The sequence below is a fragment of the Bemisia tabaci genome, chromosome 8 (genome assembly GCF_918797505.1).
Source record: "Bemisia tabaci chromosome 8, PGI_BMITA_v3".
Classification (NCBI taxonomy): Eukaryota; Metazoa; Arthropoda; class Insecta; order Hemiptera; family Aleyrodidae; genus Bemisia; species Bemisia tabaci.
The window spans coordinates 4,062,293-4,086,172 of NC_092800.1; the positions used below are offsets into that span (position 1 = coordinate 4,062,293).

The 23,880-nt window shown below is 37.1% G+C and overlaps 3 protein-coding genes across 4 annotated transcripts in view; 1 reads left to right on the top strand and 2 right to left on the bottom strand.

Annotated features, from left to right (window-relative positions):
• The window catches only part of sbb (scribbler), a 411,047-nt gene extending 405,755 nt beyond the window's left edge, over nt 1–5,292 (bottom strand). For both annotated transcript variants that reach the window (XM_019052799.2, XM_072303748.1), the window contains exon 1: nt 4,949–5,292. The gene's annotated coding sequence lies outside the window, so the exon portion shown is untranslated. The remainder of the gene's footprint in view (nt 1–4,948) is intronic.
• A 3,752-nt stretch (nt 5,293–9,044) lies between these two features.
• LOC109037955 (farnesyl pyrophosphate synthase) lies at nt 9,045–17,748 on the top strand. The gene is made up of 8 exons (XM_019052832.2): nt 9,045–9,228; nt 13,595–13,766; nt 14,139–14,279; nt 14,898–15,092; nt 15,574–15,729; nt 15,865–15,942; nt 16,356–16,481; nt 17,332–17,748. The coding sequence occupies exons 1-8, from the start codon at nt 9,095–9,097 to the stop codon at nt 17,527–17,529; spliced, it is 1,200 nt and encodes a 399-aa protein (XP_018908377.2). The 5' UTR covers nt 9,045–9,094; the 3' UTR covers nt 17,530–17,748.
• Nucleotides 17,749–18,182: 434 nt separating this feature from the next.
• On the bottom strand, nt 18,183–23,790 carry LOC109037954 (proline-rich protein PRCC). The gene is made up of 6 exons (XM_019052830.2): nt 23,593–23,790; nt 22,066–22,429; nt 21,248–21,301; nt 19,547–20,056; nt 18,784–18,990; nt 18,183–18,415 (listed from the first exon to the last, which is right to left on the bottom strand). Exons 2-6 carry the CDS (start codon nt 22,420–22,422, stop codon nt 18,329–18,331), a joined length of 1,215 nt encoding a protein of 404 aa, XP_018908375.2. The 5' UTR covers nt 22,423–22,429; nt 23,593–23,790; the 3' UTR covers nt 18,183–18,328.
• Nucleotides 23,791–23,880: the final 90 nt, after the last annotated feature.

Consider the following 23,880-nt stretch of genomic DNA (forward strand, 5'->3'; position numbering starts at 1 on the left):
CTAACTTAACCCAACCTGACTTTGTTACGATCGGTTCCCGAGCTTTATTAGTAGCTAATTAGGGCCTTATCTGGAAGAGATGTAATGAAGAGGTTAATAAGCGCACAGCCTATATTTTTTTTATTCAACCCGCCACTCGAGTTCTAGAATAAGAGAGTATGGCAGCGATTGAGCGGTGCGGTCCGACCGAGATGGCGGAAGATTTCCTCGTCATTTTTTGAAGGATTGCCTGATAATATCTCTGGTAATGCAATTTAATTTAGTAAGATAAATAAAAACATTCCTTAAATTCACGTCGCTGCGAAGCGTAGAGTTTTCTTAATATTTGTTCAGGAAGTCTGAGAAGCTTCTTATTTAAGTTATACAAGTTCCTCAGAGAATATGTATTTTATCAGAGGAAATTTGGCAACATCACATTATCCATACGCTGTTTTTATCGTAGCATGGCTACCTACAGTGTACTGAAAGAGAAAGCGTAGAAAGTTCCACTGATCAAAGTTATAAAACCAGAGTGTACAAATTCAGTATTGGGGCGCCTTCAATTCGAGTGATACTTCCAGGTTGCCCGGGAAGTTAGTTTAGTTGCGTGACCTAACTTGACCCTACCTGACTCAGCTGAGATCTGTCAGAATCCTAAATCTCGGGCATATTCAATTGAGGACACCGCACCAAGAACAACCTATAGGCGTATAGGTCGTTATTACGCCAATCTGCTTTTCGGATTCTACGTACCCTGGACTATGCTGTGGTAGCGATAGAATATAGATAGGTAACGTCTCGAGGTCGAAAAACCTTTTTTTTCCGAGGCAAGTCAGGCCTCTGGATCGATGGGTGCAAGAACGACCTATACGCGCGGCCTTATCATTCTCGGTTAGCGGGCATCGGCGCGGCGCGGCGATAGTGATGGCTCGATTTTTTGATCTCATTTTATAAAGATTTGTTTTTATTTCAGAAAAACGAGCTATTGAAATAATTTATTCTCCTCTCAAACTATCCTTTCCTCCAAAAATGTATACTTCGCATTTTGCCACCAAAATGACTGTTGGGCGTAATACGGGCCTATAATTAAGGGCCTATAATGTGCTAGTTACCCCTCTCTATACTCACCATCGATATTCTTTTATTTTGCGTTAATCATGCGTGATTAAAATGATTTATACTGCATATTGCCACCAAAATGACTGTTGGACGTAATAACGACCTATAAACCGCTTTTTTAAATTAACTATATTAGAGTGTAAACCCAAAATGTATCGCAAAATCTACCCGGCATCCTTCAGTAGAAGGGTTAGGTCACCCAAAAACACCAAAACAGGGTACCTGCATAGAAAAGTCTGCGCAGTACATCAAAAACAAAACTTTAAATGCGTTTTTCTCAAAACGCGGTTTCCAGTTATAGGTTGTTCTTGGTGCAATGTCCTCAATTATAGTAGAGACAAAATTTGTTCCAACGTTTTGGAATTACTGTCTTATTGTTTACAAGGAAACTTATCTAATTGTTTTTTTCGAAGTTCTCCGTGAATTTTTGTCACTTGGTGAGTTTGGTAGGTATATCGACGGTGAAAGTCGGCAATCACATAACTCGTTTGCGGTGTCTGAAAATCTGTGCCTCTACGTCATTTTTATAAAGGAGAACAAATTGATATTATTTCTTGAAGTTTTTGCAGAATTTTCTTCGCATTGAGAAGAAAAATCATGACAGTTTTAAAGAATTGCCGTTGAGTAGTTTTCCATTTAAAAAATAAAGTATGACAGGAAGTCTGCGACGTCGCAAACCGAGTCATGTGATTGCCGACTTTCACCGTCGATATGCTATCTCGGCTTACGCATCGATCGATTTTGATGACATTTGGTCACAAAAAGTAGTTTTTAACGGGAAACTCGAATTTCCGGTCCAATTTTCGAAATTCTAAAATCGAAGATGGTGGATAAGGCCTAGGATTTTATAAAACTTGGTACCATACGGTATTTTCTGACAGAAAACTTGACATTTTAGGTAAATTTTCAAAATTCCGAATTCCAAAATTGCAGATGCGACCTAAGTAAAATGCTCAGCTCCTGCTCAATCAATTTTAGTGATTTGATAAATTCTCTTGCGTTTTCAGAGACAGGTGTTATTTTTTCTCCCTTATGTAAGAACAAAAAAATGTATGTGTTACTTTGACGCTAGGTAGATCAATAATTTTTATAAATTGATACAGTAAGAACTATTTGATAATTATTTTTTTCTAGCTATTAGAAAGTATTATTAAATAATAATTTTTTTTTTTTTTTTTTTTTTTTTTTTTTTTAACGAGGCACTGTTTCAGGTGTTTATTATATTTGTAGCACTACGGAATGGTGTTGATGCATGTTCAGATACACATCAAAGTAAATTTACGCTGAAAAACTTTAAAACCCCAGTGACCGCTTAGCGTAACTCTTAATACCTAACTATTAGACTTTCAGAACTGCAGTGAGAAACTGAGACAAAAATTGTTCAACAATCATGGGCGACAACACCTTCATGCATAAACTCAATAGAAATCGCAGGTGACATGCAGGAAAGTAAACAAAAAAAACCCTGTCCTGACTTCTTCGGACTCTTATTCCCCCTAATTTTTACTTTTCAAAAACTTTGGAAAAATGTAGAGAGTATGTGTTGACTGTTGACTAAGTAGCAATGCATTATTATTTAGTATACTTACTATAGTAAAGTTTTCTAGGAAGGTTTTCCTTCCTCTGAGACATAACATCAGATATTTTGAAGGGAAAAAAATGATTAAACCTACCCTTTCTGACATACTGATGTTATAGTGCAAGAAGGGAGGTGGGGGTTTTAGATAGGTACTGTTGAAGACTGCATTTATCAATGCTGATGTCGATGAAGTTTCATTTTTTTTCCAATTCCTTCCTCGGTAGAGTGGCTTTAAAATAGGTTCTAATGAACTGTTTTAAATTAAAAAAAAAAGCTATCGATAAGCAGAATAACTGTCTTCTCCTGTTAACTGGGAAAATAGAACAACTTAAGCTATAGTCAAGCTGTAAAAGATATAAGGCTACGCCAATGAAAAGTCGGAGCAACTGAGGCTGAACAGATGTGTACGGAGCTTGTTTCATTGTTCAATAGATTTGAAAAGACCAACTAATGGAAATCATCTCATCTTTTATGAGTGGAGATACTTCATAGACAACCACTCTCTGACAATTCTCTCATTGACCACCTTAAGGCAACCAATACAACACGTATGGCTATGGCTTGAAACATAAATCTACTGAATAATCAAATTTCATGGCTGATTTCTTGAACCGCAAAGCAAGAACTGCTGGGCTCTACTCCAACTTTCACAAGCTAATTCCATACATGGTGGGAACACAGTGGGAAACAAATCGAGCTGTACATCTACATAATTTGTTCTTTTGTATTAAATACTGCCGGTTATGAGGCACAGGGTTCTGCCTTCCCTCGGCGCGATACGCCAAATAAGCCAAAAAATCAGACTTTGGCACTTACAAATTGGAGGGGAGAGGTGCATCACAGCACCTAAAAAAGTTGATGCACCCTGTCAATTTTTTCTAATTTGCCATCGAAAAGCAGCGATAGCACCCTTAATGCACTGCTTACAGGTGTAGATTTCATGCAATAATGCATATGCAAAACGCTAGTCTGTCTCCTAAAAATTGGGCTTTCCGGCAGAGGTGACGCCTGAAATTTTAGGAGGAAAGCAGAACACTGGTGAGATATCTACATGTTTTGCACATACAAACAATATACTTAACAAGGTCAGGTGGTTTTAAGACGGGGCATTGTCTCTGGGAAAAACTTCCTAACTCTGAGATATAGTACCGAGGTTTTTGCTTGGCATGATAGTGAAGTACCCCAGCAGTTCAGCCCTTCTCCTCTAAAGGGGCAGATACATCTGTAAGCTAGACGCACATCTTGAGTGGCGAGTACGCCTTCAGGCAAGTTCAGCAATCTTCATAGCCAATAAGGTTGCAACTCGCTCAAAGTAGGATAGGATCCTACTTTTCGGGTCAAGATGCATGTGTATAGCGCAGGTACATCTGGCCCTTAAGTGGAAAAGGTTCCACTTAGTAGGATTAGAGCAGAGTTATCGTGTGTTGAGACAAAAGTCAATCACTGACCAGCTCTGAATCAGCACCACTCAACAGGTTAATACATGCAGTTGGATGGCATCACTAATGAGTGGTGACAAAAACAATACTTTACTTTTGTCTCAACATAGGTGCAACAACTCTGCTCATGTGTGAAGGCAGGTTATGTTCTGAATTTTCTCAGAACGGGTGCATTAATGGATGGAGTTTGGTGAGATTGCAGGTTTAGACGGTCAAACAATTTAGCATAAGCTCTTCTTAGATTAAAATGGTTCAATGCTTGTCAAAATAGCTCAGTCTCAGAGAGCGCCTGTAGAGTTAAAATCAATGATAAACTCGGCAAACTACCTATCTAGTGCCAAAGTTCAGTAAAATTTAACTATTTTGACTAGATGGAAAGTGAATCGGGCAGTGACCATCGTTAACTACCACCGTTTTAGAGCGGTTCACATGGTAGTTATGCTCCATTGAAACAAGACGTATAACGTTAAAAGATCGCATTACTGAAGAGCTGCATTCCAACAAGATTCCTTGGCAAAACCTGGTTGAAAAACCACCCCACAGTACAAAAGCCTAGGCTAAAGAACCCTCTGAGCCATGCGCTCCGAGAAACATGACGATTTCGATGCAGCCGTTTCAAAGTTCGAAGCAATCAACAATAAAGTCTCTAGAGACAATAAAGATGAACGATTGAGTGTGAAAATGATTAATTGAAGCAGCCAGAATAGTACTTCTCAAACTGATTCAATGGAGAAGATAAACATGAGAGATTTCTACACGAGTGCTTCCACATGCACAGCATGCATGGGGCAAAGAGTTATTGAGTTGGAAAGCTAGTGAGTGTGAAACATACCAGGACAAAATTAGATCCAAAATGTTATCCGGGCGCTTCAGTAGAAGATGATGACCCAAACGGATGAGTTTTTGACAGGTTTTTGGATCCACCTAAAAACACAGGGGCAATATGGCGAACTGATACACACTCACGAGGAAAACAAATTTCGGTTTTCTCCGATCACTAGACGATTCGCGACCGTCAAATCCCAAGCGGCACAATTATCACTAATCTCAGAAGGTTTTCGAAACTGAAATCCTTCAAAAGTCACCAAGGTAACACCGCAAAATCAAAAGATCACATGAATTTCGGCAACTAAGATTCAACAAACATTGAGATTGACGGAATTCGTTCGGCGAGTGATACCGAAAACATTCGCGAAAACTGTTGAGCGCTTCAATCGTTAGAACGTCTGTGATTGGTCGTCGAGTTTTCAAAATTTGGGCAGAACTACTTGGCGGTACTTTCAATTTTGAGCTCTTGTGAAATACCGCTCCTTCCTAAAACTTTTCGGAAATTCATAAAGCAATGTATGCAGGTTGCTTAAGATTTTTTCGGAAATAAAATAACGTATGGAGACTCCTCTTTGTATACTCAACTGCTCAACACGATAAATGTCTTGATTTCGAAAACTCCTAAACTTCTGAAGGTTTACATCTGGATAGAATACTTATAATGAAAATGCTTAAAAGCTGAAATTGAATGATTTTCATGTTACGTACTTCGATTTCATCGAAGAATTTGCGATGAATAAACGCTACGAGGTGCAACTGTGACGTTGCGCATTTCCTCTCGTATTTTTTAAAGGGAAAAACAACGTGTACTTACCCAACTTATTATTTTACTTGAAATAGTCTTGGATCTGTCTTTACATTATTACGGTAAAGTCATTATAACGACTTTACCGTAATAATGTACCTATAGATGAACGGCAATTCTCAAATTCTGGAATTGAGAGACATAATTGTGCTCAGAATTTAAGCACGCTTTGCATCCAAATCTGTTTGAAAATGAGAAACAGTAAGTAAGTATACTATTAAATACCGACATTACTGGATATTTTAATTTTCAATTTGTACAAATCACATATTTTGGACAAAACCAGGGGCAGATTGGTAGTCGAAAAGTTAGGAGGAGACCTAAATGTAAGGGCCCTCCTGTCGTTCGGGGGCCCCTCTAAGAAGGTCCGGGGGTCCTCCCCCGATAAATTTTGAAAATTTCACACTTTTCAAACACGTAGGCATTATTGGAGTTGGATTCTACAGTACTTGAACTTCAAAGTAACCCATTTTCAGGATTCATCGGGGGTCCCTTCACAAATGCTTTTGGCAACCTTCCACGTCTCTTATTAAATACAAATTTTCAAGGAATTCGGGGCCTTTTAGTGATTGAAAAGGATAAGGAAATTACAACATTCGGGGAAAAAACGATGACTCGAAAAAAATTCGCCGCGGGGGCCTCTTCGGGACCTCCGCGGCAAATTGTTAGGGGGCAACCGCCTCCCCGCCCCCATGGCCAGTCCGCCCCTGACTTACCCAACTTATTATTTTACTTGAAATAGTCTTGGATCTTTCTTTACCTACATTGTCACGGTAAAGTCATTACCTAGATGAACGGCAATTCTCAAATTCTGGAATTGAGAAACATACATGTGCTCAGAATTTAAGCACGCTTTGCATCCAAATCTGTTTGCAAATGAGAAAACAATAAGTACTTATTAGATACTGACATTACTGGATATTTAAATTTTCAATTTGTACAAATCACATATTTTGGTCAAAACATATCTTTCAATGTCTGTTTCGCTTTTATTATATGAGCTCTTATTCCCGGAGGTCATTTACCTGAATCAGAATATGCAAAAAGAGGTATACCATTGAATCATATATGTGAGATCTCAACCAACATCCATCACGGTTTCAAGTGAATTTTTAGGACTAGATGAATGTAAACTTGTATCGGCTGTATTTGAAGGAGCCACAAACCTCAAATTGCTACTACACATTTCGTCTTTTCCCAGACGAAGGAACCTAACTTCATTCAAAATCGACTCAAACATTTCGTTTTTTTTAAAAGAATGTGCTTGAGCGATTTTTGTAAAAATTCTTTCAAAGTCGGTGAAATTTTCAGTTAGATGTGCCAAAGATCCTACAGTTATAATTGCAATTTGTGAGGAGAAATTTGATTACATCGAGATGCAGTTACGTTCTTTCGTGGGAGAACCGATAATTTGGGTCGACAGAATCCGATTCGTCTATTTGATCGCATTTGAAATGGAGGATGTTTTGTTAGTACCTATTCCCTCGACTCCTCAGGAAGTAAAGCTGGCTGCATCAACTGAGGTTGCAGGCGTTCTGACCATCATCGAATCCAACGGAAGCTGTGATAAACTTGTCTTCAGCGTCAATAGGTTATCATAAATTAGAAATGGTAGGCTCAAACGAATGTGATAAGCACTTAAGCAGCTCCATGGTCATCAATCGAGGAATTGTGCGTCTTGTATCCTCAAGTAAAATAATTTAATCGCAAAAATAATTGTCTATAATGATATTTCCTAAATTAAGTTCAGCACACTGCAGCGCAACTTGGGTTTCACTTAGATTTCAATAATATCATTTTTGCATGGTTTTTATCGCTGCACAATCAGGCAACACCGCGTTCAGACTATTATCACATTCTCATTAAGCTCAGGCTACAACTTTCTCCATTATCAAACTTGGTCAAAATATTCCAAATTTGTATCAATCTTCTCAGGGCGTATATTGAGGAGGATTCTGCCAGCATCTTTTATATTTAGGAATGTTTCATCAAAGTTTTATCACAGTGCTGCTGAGACACTTCTCATTGATTTTTCCGTGCAAAATACAGTCCATCGTGCAAAATACTTCCTAGAGAGTAGGTACTTGGCACAAAAAGTGCGTAAAATTCTTCTGGAGCCAGACGCACCCCCAGCTGAAGAAATACATCCATTCGCTTAACGCTGCAGGAAGGGCCATTTGCAAGGGCCGCGCAACTTTACAGAGGGTGGGAGGGTGGGTGGAGGTAGCCAACTGACGATTTTTAAAGACATTTCCTCGATCTTTGGATGAATTTGCGTTTGAAAAAGAATAGATACCATCAGAAAACTGTCGCCCTACTGTTACGTAGGTTATGAACTAAATTAGGGGGTACGCCCCTTGACCGCTTCACGGTCCCACCCCCGAAGCGCTCCGCGTCTCAGGCGTTATATGCGTTACACTAATATGATTTTATATTGTAGATTAAGGTAATATAATATTATTACCGCACGGGCCTTACTTGGACCTGGCAGAGAGGGACCAAGCCACATCAGCCATTGCCAAATTTAACTGGAAAATTTAATTTTTTACAAGAGAACGTTGGTGCGGATTTTTTTGAAAATTATAGGAATTTTCTTCGCACTGTGCAGAGATTTCTCTAAAATTTGCACAAAATTCCGCACAACCGGTTTCATGGTCAAAATTAATATACCTAATTAAATTTGGCAATAGCTGATGTGGTTTGGTTCCTCCCTGCTTAAGGCGGTCCAAATGATGGTGACCCTGATCCGTACATTGAATTATCGCGCTGTATGGATATGTAAGTGATCTGGGGGGTATGCTTCCGTGCTAAGGAAAAACGCCGTACGAACATTCGAGAGTTGCCAAATTTCCTTCACTAAAATGTTTATTTTTGAGGGAATTTATGAATATTTGTCCTTGAAATTTTCAGGAGCTCAGGGTGAAATTGCGAACAAAATTAGCTGAAAAAGTGGAAGAAAAATATTCATTGGTTTACCGGGAAAGTCGTGTTTTATCATAAGATATTTGGCAACGCCAGAAGGTTCATACGGCGTTTTTCCTTAGCACGGCAGTGTAGGGGTGGTGGGAAATGGTGTAAAAAAGCCCCGAAAAAGCGTGATGTAATTCGAGGATGACCCTGAACTTGGATGGCTGCTAGCAAAATCTTGAGCATTTCGGAAAAAGCTTCATTTTTGAGCGTTGCAGTAACGTTTGTCTAAATAAACAAAGAAGGCTTTGACGATGAAAGTTCACCGGCGTTATCGGCGGCTCGGCTATCAGCGCGGGTAATTATTTTGAGACGAGCGCCTCGATATCGCTCGGACTCCCTGGGCCAGTTCATTCATCGCCTTTGCAGAGTACCATAATGACGAAGGGGTCTTTCCGCGGAGTTTCGACCGTTTTTACGTGTGTCAAGTGTAGCCTTTTCGGTGAGCTTTTATCTCGCAGAGGGACAACCGGAGCCACGCGGCATGTCCACAGCTCCAGGACTTGTTTCAGGTAGGCGAAAAGAACTTCTTCAGGGGGTTGCAAAAATGGGGGAGAGGGAGGAAACGGCGTGGGAATAACCAAAGGGCTCTAAGGACAAGGCGCATAAGTGCAGTTTTTGAAAAAATTGAGATACTGATGATTTTAAGTAAAAGCATAGTAAAGTAAGCAATTTTTGAAAAAATTGAGATATTGATGATTTTAACTAAAAGCAGTACCTAAAATAAGCAGTTTTTGAAAAAATTGAGATATTGATGAAGTAAAACTAATCTTAATGCACATTCTGTGAAAAATTCGATCCCAAATTCTAATTTTTCAGCACCAAATAGTCAGTTTGAACTTTCTTTCCGCCATAATTTAAGGATCCGTGTCATTTCGAAACTTAGAACACGTATTTCTCGAAATGGCAAAAACTCTGCGCTTATGCGCCTTGCCTCCGAGCCCCTCAAATCTGAGAAAAAAGAGATAATCAAAAATTTTCTGCGTGCGCGCGAATTTGCAGGTGTTTGATGATATTTGATGATTTGTATTTACAAATAAGATAGAAAGCCTCAGTGAGCTAGGCACGAGGATATCCTTGACTGTAGGAATGACGAGGGTGAGTGTTTATAGTTACTTGTTGTAGAAATTACTACACGGAGATTAGATTTGCTAATTGTAAGCAGACGCAATACACGTGTTAAGATGGGACACGCTGCTATATGATATCACAGAGATGGAAATTATCTCACTTTTAAATGTATTTTTCTTCAAATTTCCACACGAGAGAAAAAATCTAGGGGGGGGGGGGAGGGATAGTGGATAGTGAGCCCAGTTCACGAGGCAATCAAATTGGCTCGTACAAATTTTCAATCGACTCGGTACCTGACGTTGAGAGTATCGTACCGATGGATTCGTAAATTTGGAAATCGATGGCTAAAGTCGAAAAATTTGAACCTACACCTACATCCTGAAATTTCAAAATCACCGATGAACATTTAATTTATGTTTTATTGAAGAAACCTAGTTTATACCTCTCTGACATTTTCTTTGAATACCCTTGAATAAAGGAAGAAAATTCATAGAGAATTTCGAAAAAAAAAAACCAACATGAATTCGCCCCCCCCCCCCCCCTAAAAAAAAAACCATACATTTTTCATTATGAATGTCTGAAAGCCTTCAGGGAAGACCCTAATTTGAGGGGTTTGGGCTTTGAGGAATCGTACTTCGTATTTAAAGTAGAAGAGGAGGGACAGGGGTACCAAAATTGGAAACTGAATGTTCCGCCTAACAATAAGTTCTGGTTTTTCGTCATAAAAATTCGTAAAAAAAATTTAAAAAAAAAAAAAAATCGGAAAGTACCGCCTACGAAGAGAAATGAAGATCTTGAAAGACTGGCGACATGATAACATGATAGTCGTTATCAACCCCTTTGAGAGCGCTTGAGGATTACGTTACTGATGTAACGCACTTGAAAGTAGAGATACTTTGAGTTTGCGTTACGGCGAGTTATATAAGAAGGTGGAGAGGGGTTGAAGTCCAGCGTTATGTAACAATCCACTTTCAGAAGAATATCAGCATTTTGGGAGGCGATACTGTTTTGGGCAAACCCAATAAAAATTGGGAAAATACTGCTAGGTACCTGATGTGATTTTATTTCGGAGTAGGGTCTGGGCTTTTTTAACAAAAGCGTTACAAGGGAGACCCAAGTAGCATTTTTCAACTGAAAAATCGCGATATTTTGAAATTAAGTAGCGATATTTTCAAAAAATTTTGACGATAAAATCGCAATGACCATCAACATCTGGGCAATTATCCTCGATCTTGTCGCAATTTTATCTCAATTGATCACGACTTTTTGTTCAATAATAATGCGACAAATCACCGTCGATAAAATCGCGATTTTATTGCAAATTTAAGTGATGAAATCGCAATTCATTTCAATTTTTTATCCGATAATATTGCAATTAATTGACGTCTGTAAAATCGCGGTACATTTTCCGATCAAATTTTAACTTATTGCGATTACTGCTACTTGGGATTTATGGTTCATTCTTCATTCAGACCCTGTTTTTTCTTGCGCTCAAAGAGGAGAAGACTACGAAAAAAAGGGCTGGTATGATCTAGGTTGCAGGGCCGTATTTACCAACTTGCCGCCCATGGGCCGCCTGTATTTTGCCGCCCCTTCACATTCTTTTTGAAACATCGATACAAGCCATCAAGTGAACGTGCCAGAGGAGGAGGGATGCATAAGACGTGTTTACTCGCGTTGGTCACATTTTCTGTGAAAGCCCTGTCAACACTCGCAAAAGTTCACGGAACTTTGCGCGAAAATTAAGTCCGGACGAGACCTTTCATTTATAGGAAAAGAACGAAAAAATTATGAAAGAATAAACATGAATGTGGTTTTATGATTTTAATTTCCGCCACCGCGCCAGCACTGTGTTTGGCGCAATGCTTGAAGTATCCCTACAGTCTTGTAGGCGCTATGCGTTTCACGCTGACGCGACCGCTGCTGACCGCACTGTTTTTGACGCAATGCGTGAAGTATTCATGCAGTCTTGTAGGCATCTGCACCATGCGTTTCACGCCAACCGCTGCTGACCGCACTACGTTTGACGCAGTGCGTGAAGTATTCATGGAGTATTGTAGGCGCTAATGTGTGTTCCATGCTGACCGGCGCGCCGAGGGCTTCACCTTTCCATCTCAAATCCTCGTCATCATTGCTCTCTGCGCCGCGCCGCTCCAGGCCAAACTGCTTGTTTGGTTTCGCTCTTAACTAGACTAATGAAAGGCGCTGTCTCTTGTATTACCGAAAAACGAACAAATTACAAATTACTATACTTTAACTCTCAGGAAATGAGAGATTTTTTAGCCTTTTCTCGTTTGTAATTTTTTTTCTGAATCAGATTTTTTTCTTGATACCTAAATTTGAAAAAATTACAGCGTTTGCCGCCCCTTACATTTGCCGCCATGGGCCGCGGCCCAACCGGCCCATGTGGCCACCCCCTTAATCCGGCCCTGCTAGGTTGGGTCGCTCGACGCAAGTTTAAACCTCGTTGTTACGAGTACAACTATTGAAGCTTCTGAGGACCAGCCTCATCTGCCTATCTTGTAAGTTGAAGGCAAATGTAAGACTCTGAGAAACTAAAACTAAACTACACGGTAAAATGATGGCTAATGTGTCGGAGTGTAGTGTATGTTGTCTACTCGCCGTTTGCAGGGGCTCCTCTAATTGAAATTAATTGGAGTAAAATTGAAAAAGTTGCAATTTTTTTTTGCATACCAAATTGCCTACCTTTTTCACAAAAGGAAATTATTTATTGATGGTTTAAAATTGGAATTCATTGTCCAAACAATGTAAGAATAAGTTATCATACGCGTTTCATTGCAAAAAAAAAAAAAAAAAAAAAAAAAAAAAAAAAAAAAAAAATTGCAATAGCATTGCATTGAAATGCAAAATTATTTCAATTGTTCGTTGCACTGTGCTCATTGGGTAAATGAGTGTAAATAAAGTTGTGCTATAGCAACATTTATTTATCCTGAAGCCAAACAAAAAAGTTCAATTAAAAGGAAATTGGATTTTGGATATGCAGCTAAGCTGCAGAGAGAAAAATTAATGAAACTGAATAAAAGTTCAGATCTTTATTCTGACCTTTGTTTGTGGCTCTGATATGATTCAGAAAGCCAATCCTTCCCCCTCCCCTCCGAAGTGGATATAAAAAGTGTAAATGGTAGTTAACAAAACAAGTTCAATAAAAAACTTAAGAGTAAAAAAATATAAAGAAAAAACAGCAGATGAACAGCAATAGTGTAAATGGAAGCCAACAATGCAATCAGAGTCTTTGATGTTTGTTGGCAAGGCAAGTGATTTGACTCATTCAACACCTTTATCAGTAACACACGCACACACAAAAGAAAAGAAAAAGAACTACCTAAAGCATGTACTTATTGATAGATTTATATCACTTTATCACTCTACATATTTGTTTCCAGTACCCATATGCATATTTGTATTTAAGCTTATACAGATAGCTTCATTCGACTTGGGAGATAACATTGAAAAAGAGGATACCTGCTGACGAAATATTGTTATGAATTTTTATTTTGTTAATATAAATCTATAGATAGAATTATCAACTTAAGATTTACTTACCTTATCTAGAGCTGATCCATAAATGTGGAAGAGGGAATTCTAGTGAGTCATCATGGTTTAGAGGCGAGGACCAGTATTTGAGCATGTCCTTTACGATATACTTTGATTCAATATTTCTGATTTTCCCCAGTTTTTCTCTCTAGCCTTTTTCTATTTAATGCACAAACTATGCACTAGCAAGAATTTTTCTGATTCTGCCTATTTACATACATTTTAATTAGGAAGTGTTTCTTCTTTACACAGAGATTTTCCAAAAGCTGCTTTGACAAGTGACCGAGCACACATTGAAGCCCGCGAGTCTTGGAGGAAAAAAGAACTGCATAATTTCATCACCCTACTGCCAGACATTGTGCAGAACCTTACGCAAGATAACAAATTGTATGAATATGAATCTGCAAATAAATGGCTGGCACAGGTACGTAAAGGTCACAAAAATAAGAGACTTGATCATTACCTTTTACTCGGTGCCTAAGTACTACTTCCTCCTAACTTTTCCTTCGTAATTTAAAAAAAATAGTGGGAACTCTTTCAAAGAGAAATGAGAAAGTTCTGAGTTTAAAAACAATGCAAATTTTAAAGGAATTCCTGAATTTTTACTTTCACTTACCTCAACATTAATTTCTAGTTTTTTTTTATTTTCGAAGTTAGTCACAGGCTTTCAAAGGAAATTGTGTTGAATGAAACAGTGTTTGGTTACGTTTCATCAAACAGTATTATAGTGCGCCTACATGTAAGACCTTAAGAAAAAGTTCAACTGTTAACTCACTCATGCATCGTTTTCTATCAGGTATTACAGCATAATTTACAGGGAGGAGAGAAAAAAAGAGGTCTTTCTTTACTGCAGTCTTACAGGATACTTGCTGCACCAGAGGATGTTGAACCAAATAACATAAGAAAAGCGCAGATAATGGGATGGTGTGTTGAAATGGTAAGTTGAACATACAAGCATGTTTTTCTATTATGAAATATCTTTAAAACGTTTTTTTCTCATGAGTCGAGATGCAGACTGACCTTGAGAAGTCATATAATTACTAGGTACTAATGTACTAATGTACTGATGGGCGAAGAACAATGTACTTTCATCTTGTGGTTAATATAGACGAGACGTGGAAGGTATTTTTTATTCCTTGAAATTATAAGCAAGGTAAAAAAAAACTTCATATTATCCAGGAAACTCTGAAAAATTTCAATTGAGAGTTTACTTGGTGTATTCTTGTTGTGAAGATTCAGCCGGAAAAAACAAAATCTTGAATTAATGATTAGAATTAAAAATAGAACACAACGAATGTGAACGATCCAAAAATGGAATGTCACATAAGTTAGCGCACATTCAGAGTGCGACAGAAGATCAACTGTCTTCAGTTTAGCAATGAAAATAAGTACAGGAGCCAAGGTAGCGGATCGTCTGTTGCACCCGGTATTTGCGTAAACTTACTTGGCAAGGTCTCTAACAAAGATGTATGCAAGCCTTAATTTTTAGGGTTATTTTTTCTATTTTCCTAGAACATTTTTTTTTCTCATGTTAAAGTTTCTTCTTGAATTTCAGCTAAATACTTCATTACTGATGACAGTGAATGCTCTAGACAAGACAGGAGAAGAATTACCTGACTGGTATTATGAAGCAAGTGGAAAAAATGTCTATGATCCTGCTCGTATTATCGAGACTGCCATGCACAAGCTCTTATGGGAGACCTTTAGTAGAGAACCGTATTATTCAAATGCTCAGTTCCTGATTCATGATGTAAGATTATAGCTTTTCTTTTTCATTCATTTTTCCTAATTGATACAATATTAATGCCAATGTTAGCTTGATTTGGGAGGTTCAGGAAAATCAAACTAAATTCTATGCTCAGAGCAAATAACAAAGAGAACATTTTTCAGTGACGTTGTGATATCAGCATCTTTGACAAGTCTGGCAAGCTTCCTTCATAAAAATTGGAAGCCATAACAAACTATGAAAAAAGTTCCAAAAATTGTCATTTACATTACGAGTAAAGGGGTTGTTTCATTCTCTGATCCCTGGGTTCTTACCAAGAGAAATGATAAAAGGGGTCAATATAATTTACACCAAAATAAGCCAAAAACTAAATTTATTAAGTTCCTCTGAATTTTGGTCTTGTTGGAAACGTTCGTCTGAAATTGGAAACTAAATGAAGCTTGACACAGCCTTGTATTGCACCTGTTTCGTTCGGATTATGATTGTATTTCACAACTTGTTATAGACGACACATAAGGCAATGATGGGCCACGTATTAGACAGACAAACTCGAGGCGACCATTCTCTTGATCTGTTCACAATGAATCGCTATTCGGCAATAGTTCAATACACAGCATCACATCCTTCATTCAAGCTGCCAGTGATGCTCGCATTGAATATGGTAAGTTTTAATGGATCATCTTTATGGGAAGGCTAAATCAATACTATTTTGAGAAATATCCTATTTTGTCGGAAAATTAAGAGGGTAAATTTGGATTCTATTCGATCATTTTAATGACATTTTCACATTTTACAGGCTGGAATTCAAGACCCCGAAATTCATAGGCAGGCTAGCACAATTCTTAAGGAGATGGGTCAATTCTATCAAGTTCAGGTGTGTGACACTGTTTTTTATCTTTCTAGTTTTTTTCTTTTTTTTATTATTATTTATTATTTCACTTTATTTAAATATTTTTTTGCAATAGAGCTTCAATTTTGTCTTGAGTTGCCGAAAAACCCTGCAGTCAAAATATATTAGTTTACAGCACATTAAAAGAAAACCATTATATTTTACATTCATGAGAATAATTTTGAAATTTAAAGATCTGAAGATACCAAGACCTTAGAGAAATTTCTCTTTTCAAATTAAACAAAAGTTTACATTTTCAATGGGAAGTAACGAGCAAATTTTAGACTTTATAGCTATTTCCTCTTTAAATCATGGTTTCAAAATTAGATTCAAATCATTGCTCATTCCGCACTTTTTATATTAAATCAGCTAATGATGAATTTTGGGGGTTTTTGCAGAAAGACAATCACAATTTTGAATCGGACAATCCTACTGCAGAAGATGACATTGCAAATAGGAAATGTTCATGGTTAGCGGTTGTAGCGCTTCAAAGGGTGACAAAAGCCCAGAGGGAAATATTGCAGGTGAGTGACCAATAATTTGGGATATTATGGAAACAATTCATAAATAACAGAGCCAAATAAATGAATTGAAAGAAAAACAAGAGAGAGAAACCGTGACTAACTGATATTAGATGGGAGATACCTTTAATCTGAGCTTTAAGTGGGTTAGTCGAACTTAGTTGCAGTGTGACTATTCAAGATTAGAAGATTACAAATATGAAATCAGGTGAAAGGGGTTCCAGGGGTTCTAAATACACTTTGACAACAATGCCTCAGTGTGTTATGTTGACCTTTGGCACAAAATTCAGAGCGTTATCTTGACGTAAGCACAGCCAAATAATTCAGTTGTGATCAAACAAACAGTAACATAACATCAGTTCTCTGAACTCTTTGAGTCCCTTGTTTGATGGTTTGTTATGAAAACATTCTGGAGTGAGCAAGTACTAAAACTGCAAATTATGTCATACAGGCCATGATTTTTGCCAGATTTCAGAACAGCTTAATTGATTAGTCGATGAAAGCTGGATTTAAAAGTGAGCTCAAAAATCGATCATGCAGCAGTTTAAAATCAGATGAGTTTACAAAAGCAAAATTATTTTGAGATGGTAATAACTTATTGGTCTTTTATTAGCTGATAAAGAGAGAAGAAAAGTCTGAACAACTTGGGCGTCGGACTGCAATCTGTTCATAGGAAAAAAAAAGTGATAAGTATGAAGAAAATCTCATGTATCACTATCAGGTCAAAGATCTTCTATTCAGTTGGCTGACCTTTACGTCACAGTGTGATTGAAGAGTGCATGTTTACTTTTCTTCGCAAGAAAAAGAATTACACTCATTAAATAATGGTTGCAATTTTTTTTTTTTTTTTCAGGAGAACTACGGCAGTGAGGACCCAGAGAAAATTAGGACAGTTAAGAATTTATACCACGAGCTAGGTCTTCCTTCTGTATTCAAGCGGTATGAAAATCATAGTTATGAGCTACTTTGTACGCAAATTCAACAAATATCAAGAGGAATTCCACACCGAATATTTTTACACTTTTTGGATAAATGGACACACAGAGACTAGAAAGACTGTAAATGGAATGATTTTTTAAAATAAATATTTAACAGCAGTGCAGATACCATCAGCAGTGGAGAAAGGAATTTTCAACACATATAAAGATAAAAGAGGTGTGGTTACAACTCTGTAACTATTCCTTATTTTTTTCTGAATGTATTGCTTTTGGATGATAAAATTTGCTCGGACATTTTGTCTCAGCAATAATGAGAAAAAGAGGATAGAAAAGATTTAAATGTGATACGATATTTCCATCGGAAAACGAGGTTGCAAAAAAATACAAAAAGCATCTTTCCAAAATGATCTAAGTTTTATGGTGATTTTGTTTATTTAAATTTTGTTCAAAACGATGCTAAGATGCAGGGAACATGAGGACTGATATTTAAGCTCTAGAAATATTTGTCTCCGTATTTGTGGTGTGGATGACATTTAACAAAAAGAAACCAATTTCTAAATTAATCACAAGATATTCCTCATTTTCTGGGGTTATTAGAAATTTGCAAGATTTAATTTAAAGGAGTCTCAGCTGATCTCTGTTTAAAAATCAGAATAATGTTTATTTTAAATAGAATTGGCTCTTTTCCGCTGAATACAGTTTGCATAAAAGATGTATAGTATATCAGTTAAGTCTATTTTTGATAAATAAAACATTTATTAAGAAAAAAATTGACTCTTTGTTTTATTTTCCATCTTACAACAGCGTCCTGAAAACAAAATTTACATTAATTTACAAACCTATGAGACGAATATACATCAACAAAGATTTTTACATTACCTAGATATTTACAATCAAGCGAAGGATGACACACTAGAACCCATACTTTGCTTGCGTTTGTTTCCTTGTTTGCCTGTTATTGGCCCAAGTATTTTTCAGCTCCAATTCATTTTCCTTGGCCTGAAAATTAATAGGCAAAATAAGATTAGATAGGTTGAAAATCTGCAAATTGTGACTTCCAAGAGAAAACTAAATAGGTATGAGAAATTATCCATATTGACACTTTCAAGATTACAAAATGTTAGGTTGGTCAAGCTTAATCGATAAAAATGTTCTGTTAGTTTTGCAACGGACACATTATGTGGCTCCAGGATCTCAGAAATGAAAGTTCTTCATTCTTTTCTTTGCACACCTATAAATTGTAAACTACTGCATTGATAAACAAGTGGTCCAGTTAAAATTCCGATTAGGAATGGATCAAAATTATTATTGAAAATGAGGGGAAACTGTATGGAGAAACAGTGGATGAAAAAAATTAGAACACAGACCTGATGTGCTAGGTATGTAATTTGGTGCTTTCGTTTTTCCATAGTTGAGGGACCATCCTTCTTATTCTTCTTATGAGATTTTTGTACTTTTTCTTCTGATAAGGACTGCATGAGCCATTCTTGAGAGTTCATGACTAAACTGTCACCACGAACGTCTATTAGTTGACTTGCTGCTTTACGATCTTTGCGCCCGCATAATTGTCGCAGCTGTAAAAATAAAAACAGATGGTTCATAGAGGAATCTTAACCTGATATTATGAAATAAAAATTAAAATCAAAATTCTTAAACTGCATATCATGGCTTGTCAGGATAAATATTTCTTATTCTTTTTAATAGTATATTAGGCCAGACGAATCATTTCCCCATTCTGTTTCGGTCAGATTTTTTATATTCGTTAACTACACAGTTCTACTTATCCACTGATAAGACTAGCATCAATTTTAGTGTGGAACTCATAACAGAGCACCTTGTTGACAATAGTTTTCCAGCAAAATCTACTGTTTACAGTGTCAAACCCTTTCTAGAGAGCAAATAAAGGTGACTCAACAATTTTTCCCTCACACTTCTGTCATTTTCTCTGACATTTCAAGCTTTTCCCTGACTTTTTTAAATTCCCTGACATTTTCTGGTTTTCCCTGTATTCCCTGGCTGCGGCAACCCTGTCATCATACAGCCGATGTATATATTTTTTGCACTATATTTTTCAACAAAATCTGTATCCAATAGAAAAATTGATTTCAAAGGAACAAGACAAATACTCACCGCATCATCATCCAATTCTATTTCACTAGAATCGAAGGGAATATAATCTCCTGAGGCAACTGGCTGACTTGGTTGACTGGTGGACTCTTGGTACTGCGAGTAATTATTTGTACTCGTTGCATTTGCAACTTGTTGCGCAAAGTAGCTATTGGAGTGTCCAGGCTTTTGTTGCTGTGCAGGCCCAGGACCAGGATAACCATTTGTAGAAGGTGCGGAAACATCTGGAACATCTAGAATATCTACAACAGGAACAGGTGCAGCTTCTGGTTTTGCCGTCAGTGAGAAGAAATCGGTCGCTTTTTCTGCAGGTGCATCTTCTTCATCGGAGTCATTGTAATCCAGATTGATTTTATTGGGTGGCTTCTGGATACTGGGAGCTGGATTCAGTGTTTTATTAACTTGTTTTGGAATTAGTGGTGTTTGAGCTTTCTTAACAGATGGAGGGACCAGCTTTAAGGAAGAGGATTCTGACTTGGGCTTTGGGAGTAAAGCAAAGAGTCCCGAACCTTTCTGTAATTTTGAAAAAGTAACACATTTTTTTTTAGTGTGTAAAAACATTGCTGAGAATAGAAAAGTCTTGGTAAAGCTGCAAGAGCTTTTGAAAAAGCATCTTGTAAGAATCTTAAAATGTAATCAAAATGTTGGACCGTGAGAAAATCAATTCATTTTCTCAAATACGCAACGTATGAGTGTAGTCTGGATTTCATGCGAGTATGGGTTATGGAAGTTAAAGCTAAAAACAAAAATTAGACGTTAGTCAATTTCTAAGTTACTTTATTTGTAAAGAAAAGTTAATTTACACCTAGTAGGTGGTTGTAACATGTATTTGAAGAATAAAAAAAAAAAAAAAAAAAAAAAAAAAAAAAAAAAATACGCAATATTTTATTTACAATTTTCAACTTCAAGTTCGTTTTTCTCAAAACAAGGTTTTCAGGAATAGGCTATTTTGGTAGTTGCCTTTTCCATTGTTTGGAGTCTCAGAAGAGAGGAAAATTTGTTTTCCTAGAAAAGTAGTGGTCCAGTTGGTTGAAATGAGTTTAAGTTTTAGTTTCCGATCGCTAATCATTTTTTTAAGCCCATGTAGACTAGATTTGACGCTTTACACTGTTGCCAAAATTACTCAAGTCTGAAGAAAATTAATTTATATTTAATTCTGCATTTGAAATATTTTGGCAGCAATGTTAAGGGTCAAATATGGTTCCTGTGGGCTAGCTCATCTTTTGCACATCACTTTCAAACAAGTTATGAGAAATATGAACCTCCTCAACACAGAAGCCTTGTTTCATGTTTGATGTGAAGAATGTAATAATGCCACCATACTAAGCTGCTTACAACATAGCAAGACAGGTTGTGCTATAGCCTTTTCTTCACACTTGCTCAAATGTTGCTCTAGATGATGGTGCAAATTTTTTTCAATTGGGAAACATTTCAAGGCTAAAACACAAAATCTGCAGTTTCACCTATTTTTCCCCTGTTTCAAAAAACATAGGTAATTTTTTCTGAAATCTCAATAACACTGATGACTCATCTAAAAATGCTTCAATTTGGTTCAAATTTTGCATCACGAATCACTCCGACAAATAAAGCTGATTGCCATTCAGACCAACTCAGGTTCCCGATATCACTGAAATAAGCCCTATCCCAATGTCCCACCTGCAGCCAGATCAGAATTGGCAGCTAGAGAATTTTGGTCATACTTACTGATGAGGGTTTAATCTTCTTCTTAACTGGTTCTTCTGGTTCTTCCTCTTCAAACTGAAAGACAGAACAAAAAAAAGAAAAATGAATCTTTACATTTCTGAATGAACAGATACACATAATCATTATGTATGCTTTAGTATTTTTTATGCAGACAGCACTGTGTAGGAATTTTCAGATAGGATAATCTAATGTATCTATTGCTGCTTTAAGTCAAAGAGTGCAACAATGTAGATGTAACTTAGGGGCCGTTTAAAAGATGTGTAATGATCTAGGGAAGCAGTTGAGGAGAGCATCATGCCATTTTCATTTAAAGTGTTCAGGAAAAGGGACGTACGCCAAAATAGTGTTGAAAGTCAAAAGCGTTAAGAGGGGAAGGGGATGGGGGTTGAAAAATCCAAAATTGAGCATTACATTTTACATGGTTGACATTTTTCATCATTTTTTTTTTCAAAAGTTGCTTTTAGAAAGAGACTTTAATAATTGAATCAGTGAAAACGAAAACACACCAACTCGAAAAAATGAAAATGATCAAGACACACGAAATTACACAGTAGGTGAAGAAGTTAATCTAGGAAAAAGATTTTTGGTGCCAAGAAACAGTACTTACGGACACTTTAAAAGACCAAGTTCGAAAAGATGGGCTACCTTCAATGACCCTTATGAAAATTGAACAGTTTTGAGTTGCCGATTTGCTGTGTTTTTGTTCTCACTGATTCAATTTTGGGTGGCACTGGATTTTTGTTGATTAAAAAATATTAAAAAAAAAAAAAAAAAAAAAAAAAAAAATTAAAATAGTCAGATGACGGTAGAGTACAAACCTCAGAGAGTGAGGGAATCAAAATTTTTACAGGCTGATTTTTCGACTTTGGACGTTTGTCCACCCAATTAAGATCCAGTGTAGGAACTTGTGACTTAGGGGCAGGTAACGAAGTCAAAAGGGAAGAGTTGCTCGCACTACTACTGGGGCCATCATCATCATCAAGATCTTCAATTTTGTTGTCATCGAGCTCAAATATTTCCTCTGCATCCTGAGAATTGTGAACTTTTCCTCCATTCACAGCTACTTTTTCAGGCACCTTTGTCCCAGGTTTACTGATTGAGTTTGATGAGACCACTTCATCTCCTTCCTCGTCAGATATGTCTTCATCGCTATCTTCATACGCAACAAGTGACATATTTAATCTGTAAAAATTGTAAAAATATAGAAAATTTTACAGGTGTGACAAAATCATGATTTTATCTCATGTATTTAACCTAGTTAGGTGATTTTTCTATTTATTTTACTATAAAATGTAAATAGTCATATTCAAGAAGAGACAAATATCGAGCTGCCAAAAAAAAGTGCTAGATTTACTCCTGAGAGGAACATGGGAGACCGGCAGCTAAGGGGAATGGCATATAGAGCAGAGGCATCGAATGTTAAGAAAAATATCAATTTCTGATTACCTTCGAATCAGCACCACTCAACAGGTCAATCGACGGTGTAAGTCGGCAATCACACAACTTGGTTTGCAACATTGCAGACTTCCTGTCATACTTTATTTTTTAGACGGAGAACTACTCAACAGCAATTCTTTAAAACTGCCGTGATTTTTAGTCTCTAAGCAAAGTAAATTCTGCATAAAATTCGAGGAATCATGCCAATTAGTTCTCCTCTAAAAAAGTAACATAGAGCGGAGATTTTTAGACACCGCAAACGGGTTATGTGATTGCCGGCTTACACCATTGTAACATATGCAGTCAGATGGCACCACTGATGAGTGATGACCAAAACAATACTTGACTTTTGTTTCAACATACGATGCCTCCGTTCTTGCAGGACATAAGCAAGTGTTACTTGTCACACCGTTTCTAATTAAATGATCTTCAGTAGTTAAAAGGTGTGACATAACGGCCAGAAATGCTGAGAAAACAATTGATGAAGGATGGCTAAAGTCACAAAATGCATGTCTTCATTGCTCTGTCTCCAAAATCCCCGATTATGTTTAACGTTTAAAAAGAACACTATCCAAAATTTTTGAGCATCAGAGGAGAGTCATGGAATAGTTTGAAAAACCTACTGATTGATTTTCTCAAAAAAATAAAACAAGAGTCGAGATTAGTAGCGTCGTAACTGGAGATATGCATTTAAGGACTTCAGTCATTCACGTGCGTGATGACAGTCCGCCGTGTCAGGGTTTTTGGTAGGTAAAAACTTGGAGCAAATCAACACTTGGTTGCAATGATCTGAGAGTGTGTCTTCACATTGGAATACATTTTTTGACAACACATGTCTATCCAAAGTAGTCTGACTATGACACAAATTACATTAATATATTCTTCAAGTTGGTGACACGCTTACGAACCTGCTTTCTCTCGAGGGCTTTAGATGCTTTGAAACGGGGTGTGAAAGGTGATACTTCTTCAACAGCACTTCATGGAAAACTAGAAGGTAATATTTTAGTCACAAGATGAAAAGAAAAGGGAATAACGGTTGTAAAAGTTACTTAAATTAAGAAAAAAGTCACTACTTGCTGGGAGAGGTGCCAAAATGTAAACATACAATGTTTTGTTCCAGAAACCAAATTCCGAGTTTTGATAAGAGCAAAGACGAGAAACGCAAAATAGAACTACCAAAGACCAATTGGTTGTTT